General features: G+C 37.0%; 1 protein-coding gene and 2 pseudogenes across 1 annotated transcript; 2 read left to right on the top strand and 1 right to left on the bottom strand.

Annotated features, from left to right (window-relative positions):
- LOC120286351 overlaps positions 1–7,758 on the top strand; it is a 23,227-nt pseudogene extending 15,469 nt beyond the window's left edge.
- Positions 7,759–11,548: 3,790 nt separating this feature from the next.
- On the top strand, positions 11,549–13,436 carry LOC120292558 (pentatricopeptide repeat-containing protein At5g57250, mitochondrial-like). Its single transcript, XM_039310810.1, has 4 exons — positions 11,549–11,616; positions 11,820–12,299; positions 12,432–12,609; positions 12,942–13,436. Exons 1-4 carry the CDS (start codon positions 11,549–11,551, stop codon positions 13,434–13,436), a joined length of 1,221 nt encoding a protein of 406 aa, XP_039166744.1.
- Positions 13,437–19,652: 6,216 nt separating this feature from the next.
- Positions 19,653–20,413, bottom strand: part of LOC120286355 — a 68,447-nt pseudogene continuing 67,686 nt past the window's right edge.

The following is a 20,413-nucleotide window of genomic DNA, read 5'->3' as shown; positions in this document are numbered from 1 at the left end:
TTTACTGTGTTGATTAGGGAATTTTGAATGGCAGAGGTTCCCACCAGAAATGAAACTAAGCTAAAGAGTTTGCTAACTTTAGTCTTGTAAGAGGATCTGAAGTGCATGTCTTGTAAGATATTCTTCTTTAATTTGCCAATCCAGGCTCCCTCCTTTGTACTTTCTCACCGTAATACCATACTAAAATCCATTATACTAATTGCCTGTAACAGATTACGTATATGGTGACACTGTTGTAAATTAGGCCAAGAATGAACTGTGTGATTAGCTGCAGTTAGCCCAAATGTAATTTGGCCACAATGTGCAATGTTCACTTTTCTCGGCAGAAAGACGCCCTCATTGGTTATTGCTGGATATGATTGCATTGAAAATAGGGTCTATTGGGGTGTAACTTATACTTTTGTTTTGTGTCAAGCAGAATACCCCTGTGTGTATCAATCTTTAGAAGGAAAGCCACTCTTATACAAAGCATGCTCGAAATATCGTTTTTAACATCTTCAATCATCTAGATTATGAAATTGAATTTTCACACTATACCAAAGGTGGATAATGTGTTAATAATTATCCTAAAATTTAACTCACCTCTTGTTTCCTTTTTCCTTTATTCCCAAATGAGCCAGAAGACTAGGAGAGGAATCGTCTTGGCCAACTCTGTTCTGTGCAAAACACGAATTCATGGCCCCTCTAAAAGCCCAAAGTCAATGTTGCACAGTGATTGAAGTGATCCACTTCACTTCTAAAAATAGTTCAACTATGTCTTGTCCAGGTGCAATATAGCAATTATTAGAATCACACTTTTTTCTTGCACAAAGATCATCTATTTACCAGTGTTGTTCCTTTATTTTTTTTATTTTTTTATTTTTATTTATAAGATTCGAAAGTGGGAATATATTCCCCGTTTCCCAGGAGAAAAGGAAACTCGGGAATCTTGACTTTGCAAAAATAGATTCCTAAAGGAAGATCATGTTCATTTGCACTTGCATCTGATCAGAGATGAGATTAGAGGGAGGTTTTGACCGAAGAGAAGTTCCAGTATTAGAATAATTTCAGTGTGGACAATCATTCTCCCCATGTCCAGTGTTGTTCTATGCAACAGCTCAAAACAGTTTGAGAAAGCTTTGAGCTCCCAACCTGAGCCATCTGTAGAGAGATTAACTTCCCAATTCCCATGCCACTTCTCCATTGTAAGCCTTCTGATAATCAGCACCATAACTATCTTGCTCCTCACTTGCGTGAAAAAACCAGCAAATAAATATCTGAATACAGTGCTAGAAACCATCTGTCATCCCCCGACAGGGTTTTCCAAATGCATTTCCCTCTCTAATAGTGTTCTGCTATGGAAGTCATCATCCACATCCCACCCTGCCTTAGCAAAGCTTTGCAAAGGCCTCCATTAGAAATTGTTTGTTTTAAAATATTCCAATTAGACAGAGAAATGTCAGATTAGGGCAACTTTTTTCTGTATGTTCTCAAGTCTTTTGCCACTGAAGTAGGGATTGGAGACAAGAGGATGTCAAAATGGAAGATCAGAAAGCATGCTATTAAACAGCGTATTTCTACCTCCCTTTGATGAAAAGCCTTCTTCTTCCCACTTAAACTCTTCTTAAAAGCTCCAGATAATCCACTTTGGCTTTGCAGATTATGGATCCTAGCGGCAAATCTTGTGGCACAATATGACCTTTCTGTAACACAATCACATGCAACTTTGTAAAATGCATGATTCCACAGCCACTGGACATTAACTATGACCAACTAATCAAGTCTGTTGTCTATAACTTCTGGAATGCTTTGGTTACCATATATATGGAGAGTCGATTGGCGGCATATTTGTTGCGTTATGCTTATTTTGACATAAGTCTATATATTTACGATATCTTATGTTTTTTTTGAGTTTTTGTTAATTTATGGATTTGACTCTTCATAAGTACCAGTCAGCTAGTTTCTCTTTTCAGAAACTCTTCACCAATATGGACAACTCTTGCAGATTGTGGTTCTGGCATTGGAAGAGTTACCAAGAATCTTTTGATCAGGTTCTTCACTGAGGTATAGTTGTATTTTCCTTGTTGCTCTGGCCAACAAACTTGCTTTAGCTCTAGCTACAAAAAAATGACATGTAAAAGACTGCTCAGCATTGTTATTCCCTTCTACTCTGAAGAACAATATACCAGGGAATGTCTCACATTTGGTGTTTTTAGCAGTCAGGTTGAATGTAATGTTCGTTTAAGGAGTCTGGCAATGGCAGCATCTGAGTTTGTTGTCTTTTCTTTGACCTTCTAGTGTTTCATTACTTCAACCTAATTCTGACACATCAATGTCAGTTTTGTTTCCTATCTAGGGCAAAAATCCATCTCATACTTCACCAAAAAAAAAAAAAAAAATCTATCTTGTTCTTTCCTTTCTTTTAGATTGATGTCATCTGTATTTCTACACCTATATAACTTGATTTTAATGACTGGTTTCTGGGTGCTGAAAAAAGAAAATCGCTTTCATTAAAATATTCATTGTGAAGCCTTGTTTTTAGTGTTCGCCAGAACATTTGATGTTTTGTTGGGCCAAAATGAAACTTGTTGATTGAGAGAGGTGTTGGCTCTTTAAATATTGTTTTTCTTTCTTTTCGTTTGGGATGAAGGTTGATCTCCTTGAGCCTGTATCGCACTTCCTAGAAGCTGCCCGTGAAAGTTTGGTTCCTGAAAGGTTTAGCACCGAGAACAAGACCACCAATTTCTTTTGTCCCCCTTCAGGTGAGTTATATTTGGATAGATCCAAAAAATGTACCTAATTGGTCCTCACATTGTAAACTACAAATATGTATGACTCCATAATAATGTCTCTAAAATTTTAGGACTATATTAAATGTTATACTGATTGAAGGCCATTCTGTTTATCAGGAAATAGCTACAGACTAGGGTTAGCATCAACACAATAGCAGACATTATAACTTTGCATTGATATGGTACCACCTTGGTTTTTCTTACACAAATATTAAATATTTTATTTAATTTTTCATTCAAAAAGAGATAAAAAAACTTATCTAAGTTATAGGTTTCATATATACGTGAATTTATTTAATTTTTCATTCAAAAGAGATAAATTTATCTGGGTTATAGGTTTCATATACGTGGAATTTAAAGACCTTTCAAGGATTTTAAACTGGGATAATTGAGTAGTTGCCTTAAATTTGAGCCACACGGGTGCCTGTTTGCTTGCAGATTTTGTGAAGGCATGCATAAAATGTCTTCTAGAAATGTTTGCTTTGTCCGGGCAGGACTGCTATAATTTCACTTGCACAATTAGTATTTAAGTGATGTACTTGTTTCATGTTGAAATTCATTTGTTTATGTTTTAGGAATTCACACCTGATGTAGGACGATACGATGTCATATGGATTCAGTGGTGCATTGGCCATCTTGCAGATGATGACTTTGTATCTTTTTTTATGAGAGCCAAGGTAAGTCAACTATTGTCCCCTTAAGAAAACAGTGTAAAACTGCTCCATGTTCTAAGAAACCTAGAAATGTGAAGCATGATCAAAATCTTTAATTCGATATTGATGTATCTTGGAATTCCAACTGGAGATGGGCCTAGGATGGTGTAGTTTCTGCTATCATTGCTGTAGCAGTTGTCCTCTGAGGTTCAGCTGTTGCTGTAAAAGACAATTGGCTGCTATTATTGTGAAAATTCCTTGGAGGTTGGAGTGCTGCTCAAAATGTCTGATGAGCTTCAGGGGTTGCTATTGGTGTCAGGTGTGTCTTATAGCATAAAATTTTATGAATTTTTTTATTTGTTAGTTATTATTCCTGGAAGGATTTTTTTTTTTGCTGAAATGGCACTATTGGTCCCTATACCTTTGCTTGAAATTCAAAGCATCCCTCCACTTTTTTTTTCTGAAAATGGCCCGGTACTTTTTTTAATGTGTGCCACCGTACGGCGCTCCGTCCTTGTGCTGGTCCAGTGACAGAGTTGCTAACATGTTGACGCTGTTAGAAATTGTTGACGGGGCTTCTTTGTTTTAAAATAGAAAAAGAAAAAAAGATGACCTGTTTTATGTGGACTCTGTTGCATTTATTAAAACCCTCTCTCTCTCTCTCTTTCTCTCTCTGACCTTGCTATGCCAATAAAAAAATTCAGGCTGTAACCTGCATACAATGGCAATGCGGGCAACCCCCATGTGGCAGTTGCACTCCCATCGCATGGTGGTGCTGGATCTGCCCCTCCATGTTGTGCACATGTTGCTGCAGTTGTGACCACAGTCATGGGGTGGGGGTCACCAAACACCATTGATAGGCGCCACACCTTGACTGTGGTCTCTTTTGACAGACAAATCGCAACCACCATCATGGTGGCTCTCTCTGTCATGGCGGTCTCATTGCATGCAGCCACTGACAGACACTCAAGACAATCATCACAGTGGTTGCTGCGAACAGATGACCTCAACAGTTGTGGTTGCCGTTGAGGCGGGCGGGGGCCACTTGTTTTTGTGTGTGTGTGTTTATTTTTTTATTTTATTTTATTTTTTTTTTTTTTTTGGGGGTGGGGTTTTGATCGTGCAACCACCAAGTGCCCCTGTCCACTTGTTTCTTTATGTGACTATTCATTGAATTTTTGTCCTTATGTTTTCATTTTTGTCACAATTTCCCCTTTCTTTTATGGTGATGACAAGATCAGCAACGCCAATAAAAACGCATCATGTGTTCTCATATTGCCTACCTTATCTTTCCGATTGCCAACTCAGTTTCTGTGGCTGAATTTAAACTGAAGTAGTAATAGTGACATTGAGTGTTCAACGACTAGAGACTAAAGAAAAGAGAGAGAGAGAGAGAGAGAGAAAAATAATAAATCTCAGCCATTGAGTGTTCAATGACTAGGATCTGTTTTCTTCTAAAGACCTAAATATTTGTATCATCCCAACAATTGAAAAAGAATTCTATTCTATGAAATGGAATTACTTGGTTTGAGGATCCACTTATGGATTGCTTGTCAAATGGAACCAAACAAGGCCTTACACTGTTAAACTACGCGACCTTTTGGAGCTCCTTAAGCAGTAATCGTGCTGCAAGGCACTGAGAAAGGAATAGATAAAATAAAAAAATTAAAATTAAAAGAAAGATTCTATTAAGAATGAGGAAATTGAGGGGAAAAAGACAAAATAAGATTGGAGCAAAGGACTCTCATTCTCTTGATTTGTAATATGTTTGATCTGTGCTTTTCCCCTAGCACTAACTTGCTACCCTGAGATCAGGACAATTCCAAATTCCTCTGTAATTGGTCATTAAATGATAAATTGCTATAGTTAATGGAATCTGTAGCAGAAATTCTAGTTATTGATTCTTCACCAATGTTGGGACGAGGTCGGCGTACTTTAATCTATTTACATTCCCTGCAGAAGCTGGTCTGTGATTATCACTCCTAAGACCTTCTTCTTTTCTGTTAGGTTATTTGAAGGCCTTCATGACTCCATATTTATATACTTTTAAATGATCATTTTAGCCATTGTATTGGCATTATCAGTTATTGACCAATACAAATAGCCTTCTTCTCTGAAATATCTAACCAAACTAATTTTCCTTGAAATCATATATATAGGTACCTGATAAGTGGCGATACGTTTTTATGGAGTGTCTTTGGATTCCCTTTCTGCAACTTTGCTTTTATGTATCACTTATGTATTCAGCAAATATATTTCAGGCTGGCCTCAAACCTGGTGGGCTTTTAGATCCTGAAGGAGAACATTACTAGAAGTGGTACTTATTTCATATTTAATACACTACTCTCAGTGATGATGGTTTTTCTTCTCTGTTAAAAGGACACATATCTGTTTATGGCTTGACCTGATAATAAGATGATAGTTTAAGTTCATTCTTCTTATCTTCCTTGGCTATGGTTAACTCCAACATCCAGACCTTATCTTTCAAGAGAAGGCAACAATAGAAGGACAGGAACCAGTACTAAAAAGGAAAAACTTTAACCGATATGCTATTCTAGTAATCTTACTTTTTGTTTGTTCATATGTTTGAATCATGGAGTTTGTGACAAAATTACAGTTAATATATGCATGCACTGAATCAGGCTCAGGATAGTTTCTTGCTGGAACTAATGCCATATTTGCATCTTGGGTCAATTATCCAAAAGTATTTGTATCTTGGATCATTAGAAGTTTGTTATGAGTGGAGCTGATGTAGTATTCTACATATTATTAAATGATATTAATGACCTTTTCCACATTTTCCAAGACTTTCAGAGTCAGTTACTATGATATTGCAGAAACAAGCTTAATTTGGCATTCATGATAATCTTTGAAACAGTACATTTTGAATCAATTAAACGAGAATAAGAGAAGAGGCTTATTTGAAAAGAATTATCTTATCAAAGATAATGAAAAGTCAAGTGTATAATTGAGGGTCATTAGTTCTGAACATGGAGCTGAAGTTCAAGAATGTTGAAAGAATTGTTGATGCATTCAAATAAGTAGGTTAGAGAGTTAAAAGTAGACCAAGGACAAAGCAGATCAGACTGAGGTTTTTTACTACCTTCTAAGCGCATAAATTTCTGAATGTCTAAAACATTGTACTTGACAGATTATTTTGGTATACCAGGCTATAACTCTTTCAAGTATCCACAAACATCTCAACATTTATCATACGTGAGAAGAGCATAGTGTCTACCAGTGCTTCATCGGTATCATACGATTTTGATGTGTGAGATTAATATATATTAGTGAAAAAATTGATGATAGAGGGAGTCAATTCATATCATACAATTTGTTTTAAGACAACAAAAAAGAAGATGCAATTGCTATGTGGGGTGGAAAAACAATGGCTTTGGCTATGCATTAAGGTTCATTCAAGAGGATCTACGGATTCCACAAAATAGAAGAGAAGGATTAATTGAGGATTTCTTCAAATAAATAGCCTGATTTTTTGGTTCACATCAAATTTTTTCTATTTATTTGCCCAATAATATTTGAGATTCATGTGAGCCAGAATTTCGGTATGCAGGTTTTGTGTTGGACAAAGGAAGATCTCGAAGGAAGCATCACCAGGTCCAATACGTATTTAAGGAGCTCTTTCACCGGTGTGGATTGCATATCTTCAAATCAAAGGTTTCAGTCCTCCTAATATATACCTAATCTATGTTTCCTTCCTAAAATCCTATACGACAAGCATCTCTATAGCACTGAGTAATGACATCATTGTTTCTGCAAATGTGTATAGTAAAAATATGTTTCCTTCCACTGGATTTTCTGCAACAGCATTTAAGACTTTGCAAGAACTTTTGGAAATTCATCAGGTGGGGATACCTACTGAATTGCTGAGCATGAGATGGATGAATCCTGGTATTCGTTAGGCTATAACAGCATTCTACACACTGAGAACCTCTAAACCATGGGAGGAAAGGATTTCATTTGCATGGGCATTTGTATTTTCTTGTACTCAATCTGGAAAGAGATATTTTTGGGAAGTGGCGAATTTGTGATCTTTATGCAACTTTACTGTTTGAATTATCTTCCGACATCTAGAAGGAGTCTACTGGTTCTCTCTGTTATTTAGCCTGAACGTATTTACTGGGGTGGGTGTTCCATGCATTTTATTGTCAGTTCCCTTATGCGACAGCCTGAATCCATTGGATCATTTACAGGACCAGAGGGGATTACCTGAGGAATTATTTGCCGTGAAGATGTATGCTTAACCCCCGATGCGCCTAAACGAGTTCACAATACCAGAGCCAAAGCAACCCAACAGACCTGGCATCATCAAATGAGTAATTACTTCCATGGATGGATTTCAATAGCGGAGGTCGGGTGGGGGGTCACCTGGACGATGCACAGAATGTTGTGAGATGCTTATCCGTTCTTGCATGTGTGCTATCCGTTGAGCGATTGAATGAGTGTGATCTGTGCGCATTTTACTCGTCTGCTGTCGCATTGTTTTCACTGGAAGGCGTTTAAAACATATTTTGCCGTTCAATGGGCCGCTATCTTTGTATTATTTTTTCTTTTTTTGCAATTCTAGCCAATGAAAACAATTTACAGTCTGTTATTACTGCCGAATGACAATTTAAGGGTAATTGACATACCTGAAAGTAAACTGAAAATGCCCACTCAATTAAAAATTGAATCGAAAACCATTACGTCTTGATGCCCAAGTGAGAGTGACATATATAATATTTTCACTCAATCAGATTCTGTCTCTATTGAAGTTCCAGTGTAGTTCTATCTTATGATCAAAGCTCTATCTTTTGAACGACATAAAAAGGCTGATCGGCACTATTAGAATGTTTCAAATTAATTGCACATTGTCTTTATATGTCCACAGCCACGGACCCCCACAAAAGAAATTATGTACGCTACATTGACATGAGTGAAAAGAAACCTCAATAATAAAAGAATCGCACTCTCTCGTCCACTCCCAACGAAAAGTAGTAATATAGTAATATCTCTATTATATATATATATATATATATATATATATATGTCCACTTTGACAAAGTTAACGTAAAATTTTTCTTATGATGTCAAAAACTCAACTTGTATTTGTGTGATGCATTTATGCTTCTTCAATGATTCGTCAGATGATTTCCCAACCAAAATAATGTTTTTATTTTACTTAAGTCACGTGGAACAATGTTTTTATTTTACTTAAGCCATGTGGATGCTATAGTCAGCAGTATTTGCCTTTGGTTGTTTGTATAGGCAAATTGTTAAGAGTGTTCATCGATAAAACCTTGATGTAGAATAAAATGTGTTATACAACATACCTGATTAGAAATTTTAGTATCACATAAAAAATGTTTAGGATAAATGTGTCATAATAGGCACAATTTGAGGTTTTGATGATTTTTTCCCCTAAAAGTAATCCCATTGTTAGTTTTAAGCCCGGAACATTTCTTTCTTAAAAGGTTTCGTCAAAAAATCCATGTCAATCTATTAAGACTAATTGCAGTAGAGAAATCTATGTTATTTTGGTAAAATTTTAATTCTTACAAAAAATTTGTTTGGATAGGGAGTTTTAAAGTCTTTTCAATATTCAAAAGAAGCTGAAAAATCATAGAGCATTGGAAATGAGTCATCTCTCTCACTAGTAATTATTTAATAATGCTATAATTTTACCCAAATGGTCGATAGCTCATTAAGGTCAATAACTTTCATCACTAGTTATAGATTGTTTATACTACGTAGCTCGACAATGCTATTATTTTGTAATATATAACGGTATTTATTTCCTCCATTGGTTATATCTTATACAAACTGTTCCTGGTTATTGTAATTTGTCAGAAGTCGTAATTTCCAACTAAACCTATAGCAAGAACTCTCCCCCGCGAGTAGTAATTTAGCTACAAAGTTCTGTAACATTAAAAAGCTATCTCATAATAATTAATTAATACCATAAGAACTAATCTCAAATTATTTCAAGCCACCAAATTTACAAGGGTTATATTATAAATAAAAAAAACCTTAAGCCGGTACACCTGTAATAAATTTACCCTATGACAAATATATCCTCTGTTGGTTTCCATTAAATTTTACCGTCAAATTGCTAAGTTAGATGATATGAGAGAGTTGACGAGTGTGGCGGTTTGGAGTTTTACCATCCATTTATCTCACACACACACACACATATACATATATATATATATATATATATATCAATTGTGCTTTTCCGTGATATTAATCCAATTTAATGAAAACTAATTGAGGTAAATTTATCATAAATATACTAATTTAAAATTTTTGATGGTCAAAATATTAGTTTGATATAAATTCGTCAATAAACTTACCAATTTAAAGTTTTTCATGATATTAACCCAACTTACAGTTAGTTGTTGATCACAATAATTGAAAAATAACCTTCAAGTCCACATGAATGACAATTAGTACTCTGCATTTTACTTATGATAAATTACCTCAGGTTCTCACATGGTCCCAACGATGGTAATTCCACTTTAGAAACAGTAAGCAATATGTTTTTATCGAAAATTTCTTCTTTCCACTCTCAATAAATTTTCCTAACAACGGCAATGTTTCTCTTAAGTTCGTAAATTAATAATACCTTTAAGTAATTATTTTGATCACAAGATTTTCCTTAATTAATTTAATTTACAGTCCTCAAATATCAGTAAGTTACCAATGAACAAACTTGTTTTAAAAAGTGACTCACTGGACATTTTTTTTTTTACTTTAAAGATGTGTTTATTTTGAGGAAAATGGATTATTTGAAAATATTTTCCCTAAAATACTGTTTGTACCATTTGGAATAATTATTCAATGAAAGATATTTTCATTATCAATAATAATTTATTCTTAAATATTATCATTAACTATGAAAATATTTTTTGTTCATTTACTTTTAAGAGATACAATGATTCTTTTTACAAACGGAGGCTTTGTTCGTCTCGGGAAAAATGCATGGCGTTTTTGGAAAATATTTTTCCAGATAAGAGAGTAAATATAATTACAGAAAATGTTTTTTTTTAAAAGAAAATAATAATAATAATAAATCGGAATTTTTAAGAAATAAAAAATAAAAAGAAAGAAGTGGAGAAAGAACATGTAAAATGAAAATGTTTTTTATTAATTGAAAGTGGAAAATATTTTTTCCTATTTTATAACTCTTTTCCCTTTATGAATTTTTTTTTTTTCTAAATCAATACATTTTTTTCGTGAAATGAAGGCCGAATAATTCGAAAATATTTTAAAAATATTTTTTTACAGAATGAATGGAGCCTAAATTCAACGTTGTAAACGGGGCCAGTCCAGAAAAAATTAGCTTACTGGTGCCTGCAAGCAGCTGCGCAGTATCATCGTTCCCTGGATTCTCTCCATGTCCCCAACCAAGCTCTCACGAACATTCTCTTCCTTCCACTCCAGCAAGGGACCTCGCAATGCCTCCTCCATCCAGACTCTTCTCAAGAGAGGTTTCACTCCCACCATCAAACACTTCAACCTCCACCTCCTCTTCCTCTCTCGATCCCACCGCTTCGACTCCATCGTCCACCTCGTATCCCAGCTGGAGCAGAACAATGTCCATCCGAACTCGCGCACTCACTCCCATCTTCACCCGGGCCCTTCGAACTCCACAAATCTCGAGGAAGCGGAGCAATTCATGAGGTCCCAGATGGCCAAGACTTTCGAATTTCGCCAAAAGCCGCATCTGGGACTGTATAATTCAAGGTTACTGCGTCCATCGCAACGACCCGGAAAGAGCAATGTCGATTTTTCGTGACTGCTTGCGTGGGTATCGTGTCTTGCCTTCTTCCTACGCCGTTTGTTCTTTAATTCATGGGTTTAGCTCTCGTGGGATGATGGGAAGAGCGATTGAGGTCATGGAGTTGATGGCGGACGAGAAAAGATCGAATACCCTTTGGTAATTTCGTTTGTAGTTCTGTTATTGCTGGGTTTTGCAGAATCGGAAAGCCAGAACTTGGCGTTGAGTTCTTTGAGAAGGCCAAGATTTCAGGGCTTTACATCCCAATCTAGTCAATTTCACACTGCCCTTGTACATGCTCTTTGTAAGTCGGGTGGCCGATGAGGTCGGCAAATTGTTTCAGCGCGATGGAGGAGGAGGGTTTGGCTTTTGATGTCGTGTTTTACTTGTTGGGTCTTGGGGTATCTCAAGCAAGGTTTTGTAACGGAGGCTTTAGGAAAAATAATGAAATGTTAGAGAAAGGGATCAGTGCAGATGTCATTAGCTATACCGTCCTTATGGAGGGATTTTCCGAAAGAGAATGCCGAAAAGGCAGCTGGATTTTTGTCAAAGATGAGAAACGAAGGATTGGAAACCCAACATAATTACTTACACTGTGGTGATATTGGGACTTTGCAGGAAAGGCAAACTGGAAGAAGCATATAACATCTTTAAGATGATTGAAGATATAGGGATGGTTGCCGATGAACTTCTGTATGCAACGTTGATAGATGGTGCTTGTAGGAAAGGTGATTTTGATCTTGTTCTTGATTTGCTGAGTGACATGGATAGGAAGAGGATTAGTCCGAGTGTTGTTACATACAATATTGTTGTGAATGGACTGTGCAAATTTGAGAGAACATGCGATGCAGATGAGTTCTCCAAGGGAGTTGTGGGAGATGTTGTCACATACAGTACCTTGTTGCATGGGTACATTGGAGAAAAAGATGTCCATGGAGTACTTGATATAAGGCGGAGGTTCGAAGAAGCTGGATTTTCAATGGACATTGTCATGTGTAACATACTAATTAAGGCGTCATTCATGGTGGGAGCATTTGAAGATGCTCATGCACTCTATAAGAGAATGGCAAATATGAATTTAACTGCTGATTCCATTACGTACTGTACGCTAATTGATGGATTCTGTAAACTAGGAAGAATAGATGAGGCGCTAGAGATATTTGATGAGTTCTAGGAGACATCAATTTCTTCTGTTGCATGTTACAACTGTATCCTCCATGGCCTATGCAGGAGAGCTATGATTGATATTGCCATTGACGGTTTTCTTGAACTTATTGAAAAGGATTTGCCAGCAGACACACACATTTGTAAGGTATTGATTAAGGCAGCTTTTAGAGACCAAAATGCAGATGGAGTCTGTAATTTGGCTGTCAGAATCAAGAAACTGCCCAAAGAAATATATGATAAGGTATGTAATGAGGCTATCTGCTTTTTGTGCAAAAAGGTTTTTCAGACTCCGCATTGGAGATTTACATGTTGATGAAGAGAAATGGTTCGCTATTACAAGCAAGTCTTTACTTTTAATGCTCAAAGGACTTATAAATGGGAAGAAAGATATGATTGAGCCTCTTTGTGTAAGTCTGTTAAAGAATATGGAAGTGGTGACCCTAAAGTTGGAAAAACAATAGCATTATCTAAGCTTGAAGGATGTCGACCAGGGCCCTTCAATTTGTCAACAAGATGAAGGAGGAAAAGTTAATTGTCACTTTAAGTAAATCTGTCTTTAAGATACTTATACAGGATGACAGAGTTTTAGATGCATATAAGCTACTCATGGGTGCAATAGATCATGTTCCTATGGACGTGGTTGATTATTCAATTGTAGTCAATGGTCTCTGCAAGCGAGGATATCTAAACCAGGCACTTGATCTTTGCTCTTTCATTAGGAAGAAGGGGATAGCCCTTAATGTCGTCTCTTACAATTCAGTCATTAATGGATTGTGCCGCCAGGGTCGATTAATGGAAGCATTTCGGCTCTGTGATTCACTAGAGAGAGTTGGTCAGGTTCCATCTGAGATCACATATGGTACACTAATTGATGCTCTATGCAGAGAGCAATTTCTAATTGATGCTCAACTACTTTTCCAGAAAATGATCCTTAAGGGGCTCAAGCCTGGTACTCATGTTTACAACTCATTAATTGATAGCTATTCTAAGATTGGTATGTTGGACAATGCATTGAAGCTTCTCCATGAAATGGAGATGAAAGGCCTTAGGTGGATGCATTCACTGTAATTGCGTGATTAATGGCTTTGCCAAAGTGGGGATATGGAAGGGGCTCTCACCTTTTTTCTGAGTTCAAGAATAAAGCTATCTTACCTGATCTGTTGGGTTTTCAGTATATGCTAAGAGGTCTAAGTGCCAAGGGAAGGATGGAAGAGGCAAGGAATGTGTTGAGAGAAATGCTTCAGTCCCAGCCTATAGTGGAGCTGATAGACAAAGTTGACTCTGAGTTTGAAACGGAATCACTCAATTTCTTGTACTTTTATGTGAGCAAGGGAATATAAAAGCAGCCATTACTCTTCTCGATGAAATTGGCAACATGTATCATCCTATTCAGAAATTCCATGCTGATTTAAATGAGTCACAAAACCAAACATGCGTTATGAGGAGAGGAATTTAAAGCGAGGATGTTACAAGGTCTATGACAGCCCTTGGTAATGATGGTCTGGAAATTTGGCCAATGGAAGTGAAGAACCTGGAGGATGCAATGAGTACGATGAAGCCTAAGCTTAATGACTTTGACTCTTTCTATTCCTGGTTGCTTCACTATGTTCAAGTGGGGAGGTAGAAAAGAGCCAACTTGCTTCTGAAAGGATTTGTTTGCTGATACAGAAGAATACTAATTTTGCTTCAACATTATTTGCTTGAGCTTGCTCTCTGTGATCCATGATGGCTCACTTCCAGGCATTAATTAGAGCTTCGTAGGATCAAGGAACATTATTTGCTCATCAGGTTTGTCTATGTCACAATTGCTCTTTATGTCTTCTGCCCCTGCTTGTTCGTTTGTCTTTGTGAACCTTTTGTCTGCATTGGTTTTCCATGATCTTATGATGTTGACATATCTTCAGCTCCAATTGTGTGTTTGGGGACCTTCCAAGATTGCCATATGCTTCTCAAAGTTTTCTTTTCATTGCTAGTTGTTTCTTTTTTTTTTTTCCTTTCCTTTTTGAATAGATAAGTAGTCGATTTTATTCTTTTGTCCCTTTTGTTGCCTGTTTACCGTATGTATCTTGTGTTTATTGTCATTTATAAAATTTGCATGTGGCATGTACTTTTTTTGAATATTTGCATACTTTTTAACGGAGTAATTGCCGATTGTCTGCTTTCTGGCTTGTGCTTGACTAACTATTATCTCTTTCTATAATTAGAAGCCTTGCTGGGTCAAGATGCTCCACCACCTTAGACCACCACCTTAGACCTGTATAGTGAGAACTACTAAAAAACTGAGATAACAGTCAATAATGTGATTGAACAAGAGGAAGGGTGAAGTGACAGATCAAGGAATGTGATTGTCCCGTAACTTCCTCTCTCTTTCTATAGAGCCTTGGGGCAATCAATCAAAGACAGCATTCAAGGAAAAACTTGTTGAAAAGATATAGAATTCAGTTTTTAATCTTTGATTTTGTTAAAAACTCTACCAATTTCAGTCAAGGATCGTTTTCTTGTTTATGTTAACCTTCCTGTTGCTCCATAAATCATAGCGTGGTCAAGAGATTTGTGTTCATATTCTTCTTTTCATTGGAAGCAAGTTTCTTAAATGCAAATACTGTTGAAGCTCAGTCTTCAGCGAAAGAATTTAGATGTACTTTCACAATTTGATTTTGGTTAATATTTTTAAATTTAATTGTCTTACTTACAGCTCTCAGATATCCAAACTTGTGAAGGTGCCTTCAGATCCAAATATTTTAAAATTGGAAGTGATTCACCTGACTAACAATGGACCAGGTTAATTTGAGTCCTGTTGCTGTTCTCCTACACTTACCCTTTATGATGAACAATCATCAGTTGTTCTTTCTGAAGAAGCCATGAAAAAATTCTCTTTTATAGGTACTGACAGTTCCAAGGACATGAACAAACGGAATAGGAAAGTTTGTGGATTTCTCGGTAGACAATATTAAGGATTTAGACCATAGTTTGCTTTTCAAGATAAATTTTCGAATGTGAAAGGGGCGGCATTTGTAGGCATAAATAGGAGGATCACAATAATTAGTGTTTAGGGTGTTAAGTGGTTTAGAACCATTAACAACAAGTAGGACGTAAGGTAATGTGTTTGTTTGTAGACAATGATAATCATTTTTACTTCACTTTATTCAATAAGGGTCTTACCCGCATGCAATGCTTCTGTCCCTCAATGCAAATCCATAGTCAGGGTAAATATGGTTTATTCATGATTTGATCGTATGGTAGCTTTTGTGTCTGGGTAATTTAAGTACCCGCATTAGTGAAAAGCTGTATGCTAAGGACAATGTTCTTGTGGTGTTCATGGGGACTGCTGGGTGTTCCATGGGCATCTAGGTAGCTGGATCCTACACTCGTGCTTGTCGGTTGTCATAATTTTAAAAAAAAAAAAATATATATATATATATATATATATATATATATATATATATATATATATATATATATATATATATATTGTGGTGCCTTAAGACATCCATTAAGAAAAGCAAATGTCACGTATAAGGAATATTTACAATAAACGTCTTCGTTTGTTGAATGACCACAAGCATTGAGTGTTATAGCTCTAATGTACTTCTTGGGAATGTTTTAGAATAATCTCATTATTCACATCCAAGTTAATCTTGCATTCAGTTCACAAATGCTGAATGTAGGGGCCTATAATGAATGTGAACGTGAGGTGATAGATTTAAGTACTTGTGAGGGAAGGCCTTTGTATGTCATTTTCTGAGAAGATTTCACTTATCACTTTTCCTGCCATCTTTCTTGATATATATTGACAATGCAAAAATCTTGGCATTTCTTACATGTGAAGTTCATCAAATTTAGCATTGGCCTTGAATTTCACTTTTTCCTTCAACAGGGATGCACAAATTCTTTGCGCCATTGGCATATGTTCTTCGTGTGGACATTGAACGTCTCTCTCAAGTGAGAGGGGCTTCACGAAGAGAACTTCATTAACAAGTTTGATGAGTTATCATTTCATAAAAAAACCGGTCTTATCCATAATTTTAATATCCAAAAAGTTCTTCAATACCTTTGGAGACCTGAATTTCTGGGGGAAATACATCCAAGATGTAGAGTATTAATGAGTTTAATCATGAGAATACAGAAAATTATATTAGTGATTGATGCCTATGGGGCCAAAGGTGAACTTGGTGTTTTATTATATAAAGTATACAGATGATGCCCACTGCATGAGTGATGCATTGATATGTGGGGTCAATGGGCTGGTAGCAATGGCAGACTTCTTTGGATACTCACCTGTATGTGGGTCTAATTCTAGCCTGCCTCCTGTAATTGAGGCTTCAGCCGCCTTGTACCATCTGCTATCTGCTGTTGATTCATTTCTCTACAGTCACCTTGATGAGTAGGGGTGGGCACAGGGTGCGCCCGGGAAATGTGCAGTGCGGGACTTACCCTGCGGTGCCCTGCGCCCTGTTCCCTGCTTTCTTGCCACAAATTCACCTCTAATGGAGCAGGGCACCCCGGGGCATGCCCAACTGCTGAAGATGACTAAGGATCTACCTTCAAGATTCTCAGTTCAGCACAGGGAGCACTTATTGCTGGTATTGCTGTTTCTATGCTACTTTGCTTTGAGATCTTCCCTGCTAGAGGATGAGAACTCTATTTCCTCTCTCCAGAGCTTGCTGAAGTTGCCTCATACTCTTGATCTTAGGTGAATACTAACAGATAACGTGAAGTCACTGCAGGTGCTGGCTCTGGAAGTGAATGCTTCTAAGCTTTCTTTGTCCATATGGGCTTTTTTCTGAAGTGAGCAAATGGTGAGTAGAGGCCATAGCATGTCATGTGACTCTGAATCTCCTAGAACTCCAATATTGGTATGTGATAGCCACTGGGTAAATATGTTGAGAAATCTGCACAAAGAGGAGGAACTTAAGTGGGGAAGTTCACAGAAACAAGTTTTGACAAAGAAAAAGGGATGGTCTGAGAAAGTGAAACTGAGTCTTTCCAGAAAGGAAACTTATTCTTCTCCAGCTAAGTGGAGGACATTGAAAAGTACTAGGGCATCTGTAAAGCATAGGCACTTGAAATTGTCTCAGCAGCTTGGCTCTGATGAAGGTGCTGAGGAGACGAGCAGCCATCAAAATCTAGGTCAGAAGGATCAAAGTTCTTACGTTATGTTCAAGTGTGAATTCTGGGAGTGGAGAACTCTTAGTAGTGGTATTCTTGATCATGAGAATGACTAGAGAGAAGCAGTGTTAGCTTATCGATCGGTGAACATGATGATCAGCTGCAAAGCTTGGACTGGACAGCGAATGATTCACTGCCTCCTGCTTCTTTGATGTTCATGGCAAGACCTCTGAATCTGAACTGGATAACGATTCAGCAGGAAAAAGTCATGCATACGTTGCTTTTATGTATGTCCCCATGTCTTGACCAAAGTATGTTTGAGACTGGCCTCAAACCCGGTGGTTCTTGTCCTGAAGGAGAGCACTACAGGCAGTATCTATATTTGACTTTATGTTGTTATATCACCATTACAGATGTTGCCTTCAACTTTTCATCCTTAATATGTTGTATCAACACATGACGAGGTTTTCTCTGTTAATTGTATGGGATTTCTTTTATGGTTAGACCTGTTAACTGGTAACGGCATTCCATGGAATTTTTTTTGCTGGAAAAAGTTATACAAACAAGTTTAATTTGGCATCCCAACAATCAATGAAAAATGTAAGCATGAAAAGTCAAGTGAATATGGGTCCTCGAACATGAAGGTGAGCTTAAGCATATTAAAGGAGCTGTTGATAACGTTAAATTTCAGTATACTAGATGGTTAAAGTTAGCACAGGAAGCATCAACCCACCATAGTGAGGTAATCTGAATGTCCAAAATTTCGTACTTGACGCATCATAGACGATAACTCTTTGAGGAATTGATAAATGTCTTGACATTCAACTCGAGGAAAGCATACTGTCTAGCAGTAGTTCATGGCTGGTATCGTATGATTTCATCTGCAAATCTAATTGTCCTAGTGACAATTGGTGGAGTATACTTGAAGGGTATGATTCTGTTGGAAGAGAAGGATTAGATGCAATTACTTGCTGATTAGGTGGGAGAAAGAGTAACTGAATTTGGCAAAAATCTGTAATTGTTTCCCGGAGAGAGATGTGAAAAGTGAGTCATATATCCATCCATTTCCTCATCTGCTGTGAAGTTTAAGACTATGAAAGTAGAATTCGAAAATTCGCCTGCTAGACAACTCGAAAAGCAAGTGATCCCAACAAATTAAAGATTCTAATCATAAAAGCCAAAAGTAGCACCTGTGAAATGTCAATTTTCTCCAAAGCCAACTACCTATTACCCAAGGCCAAATGCAGCGTTCCTTACGAGTGTTTTGTGAAAGAGATTCCAACAACCTCCATCGGAATGATTTTCAATAGCAATGAAGAAGAGAGATATAGGGCATGAACGAGAGAATTCGAATTCGGGATATTGGTATGAATGACCTCCAACAGAACAAGCTTCGTTGATTGCAATGCCTTCCTTTTTTGTAAGCTTTTTCTTGTTCTTTCGATTCTCCCTTGCCATTCAATCAAACGTACCAAAGAAATTTAGGGCTAGGATGAAGAAGAATTCACGGCTATTTGGTTTGAAAAACGTCCAACACAACGAGCTTTGTCAATTGTAATCCAATGCCGTCAACTTTCAAAGCATTTATCCTATGATTTTATCTTATCTGAGTGTGCAATCAAACGAAAAAGAAAAGAAATTTAGCGCTTGACCGAAGAAGGAAAATTTGGGGCTATTTGGTTCAATTTGGGGAAAATACACAAAAGACATGGTTTTTGGATCTACCGCTTCAATTTGCTTCAAATTTTTAAAATGACGTCATTTTGCATAACTAAAAAGGAACAAAAAGGCATCGTTACGCCCATTCAAAGACTCTTCCCTGGAGATAAATGAACAAAAACAAAGCCAGTTCATCTTTTTCTGTCCATCAATTTTGACAGAGAACGGAGAAACATTATTTCATCAATCCAATAAGTCTTATAACTTGATCATACTTTGTGAAAATTTTAAAACACTACAAGTCTAAGGACTTCTAATGGACTTGTCCGTTTCTCTTGTGAAAAATCCAGTCTCTAAACTAATTTTCTCTAGAGATTTTAGAGCGAATTTCTTATTTCGTCCAGATGCAATCACATAAGCTAACTAATGACAAAGATGACATGAGTACATAAACCATAGAAATTGATGACCAAGAATGGAAATGCTTCTGTTGGCGAATTCAATAACGCATGAAAGTAGAAATAAAACCAATTACTGATTAATGACGAATATGCCATCCACAAGATCATAGGCGTAGAGAGAGAGAGAGAGAGAGAGAGAGAGAGAGAGAGAGAGAGAGAGAGAGTTGTAATACATTATCAGGTGAAAGACTAAAGAAGACTTCGTAACTTCCGATAGAATGTTCCGCTCCAAAATTTACCTGATGTCACTTGGTTCGGAGGATGTGGGAGACATTGACTCTGCATGTTCAATTGCTTCCCTGAGGGAAGTAGGTCCTAAATGCTTGAGAACCTAGCACACAACAATTTTCAAACGACGCATCAAAAGAAGTTTTGCATTCTACATTGAATTATTGTCGCGTGGAAGACGAAAAGCACAGCGCCTGCTCATAGAAGATGCCATGACAAACTGCAAAAGCCCAAAAATGCTTCGTAATCACTGAAACTAAACTGTCTTATCAGTCATAGATTATTTTGACTGAGGAAATTTTCTCGAAACACTTGAGAAAAAAAAGCCAGCTTTCTGGATTCACAACAATGTCCACCATGTGCCAACGATCTGAATGTCCAAGGTTTAAGACCCTGTGAGGAATGGGATTGACTCCTTCCATTGCGCAAAGATCAAAGCGCTTATCAGTGACAACAAACCAAAAGCCATTTTACTGAGGTAGGAGATAGCAAGTGACTTTTTAACTAGATAATGGGACAAGCGAGGACTATGTTGCTTATGACCCAAGGTTCAGGATTCTAAGAGTTGCCAAGACTTTTGCAACATGC

The sequence above is a fragment of the Eucalyptus grandis genome, chromosome 4 (genome assembly GCF_016545825.1).
Source record: "Eucalyptus grandis isolate ANBG69807.140 chromosome 4, ASM1654582v1, whole genome shotgun sequence".
Classification (NCBI taxonomy): Eukaryota; Viridiplantae; Streptophyta; class Magnoliopsida; order Myrtales; family Myrtaceae; genus Eucalyptus; species Eucalyptus grandis.
This window is presented reverse-complemented; position numbering and strand designations above follow the sequence as displayed.

Bases quoted from the DNA above. Each gene is read 5' to 3' on its own strand.
- LOC120292558 (XM_039310810.1), top strand. From the start codon at position 11,549: ATGGAGGAGGAGGGTTTGGCTTTTGATGTCGTGTTTTACTTGTTGGGT. The intron at 11,617-11,819 runs GTTTTGTAACGG...GGGACTTTGCAG, and splicing joins CTTGGGGTATCTCAAGCAAG to GAAAGGCAAACTGGAAGAAG. The intron at 12,300-12,431 runs GTACTGTACGCT...TGGCCTATGCAG, and splicing joins TTAACTGCTGATTCCATTAC to GAGAGCTATGATTGATATTG.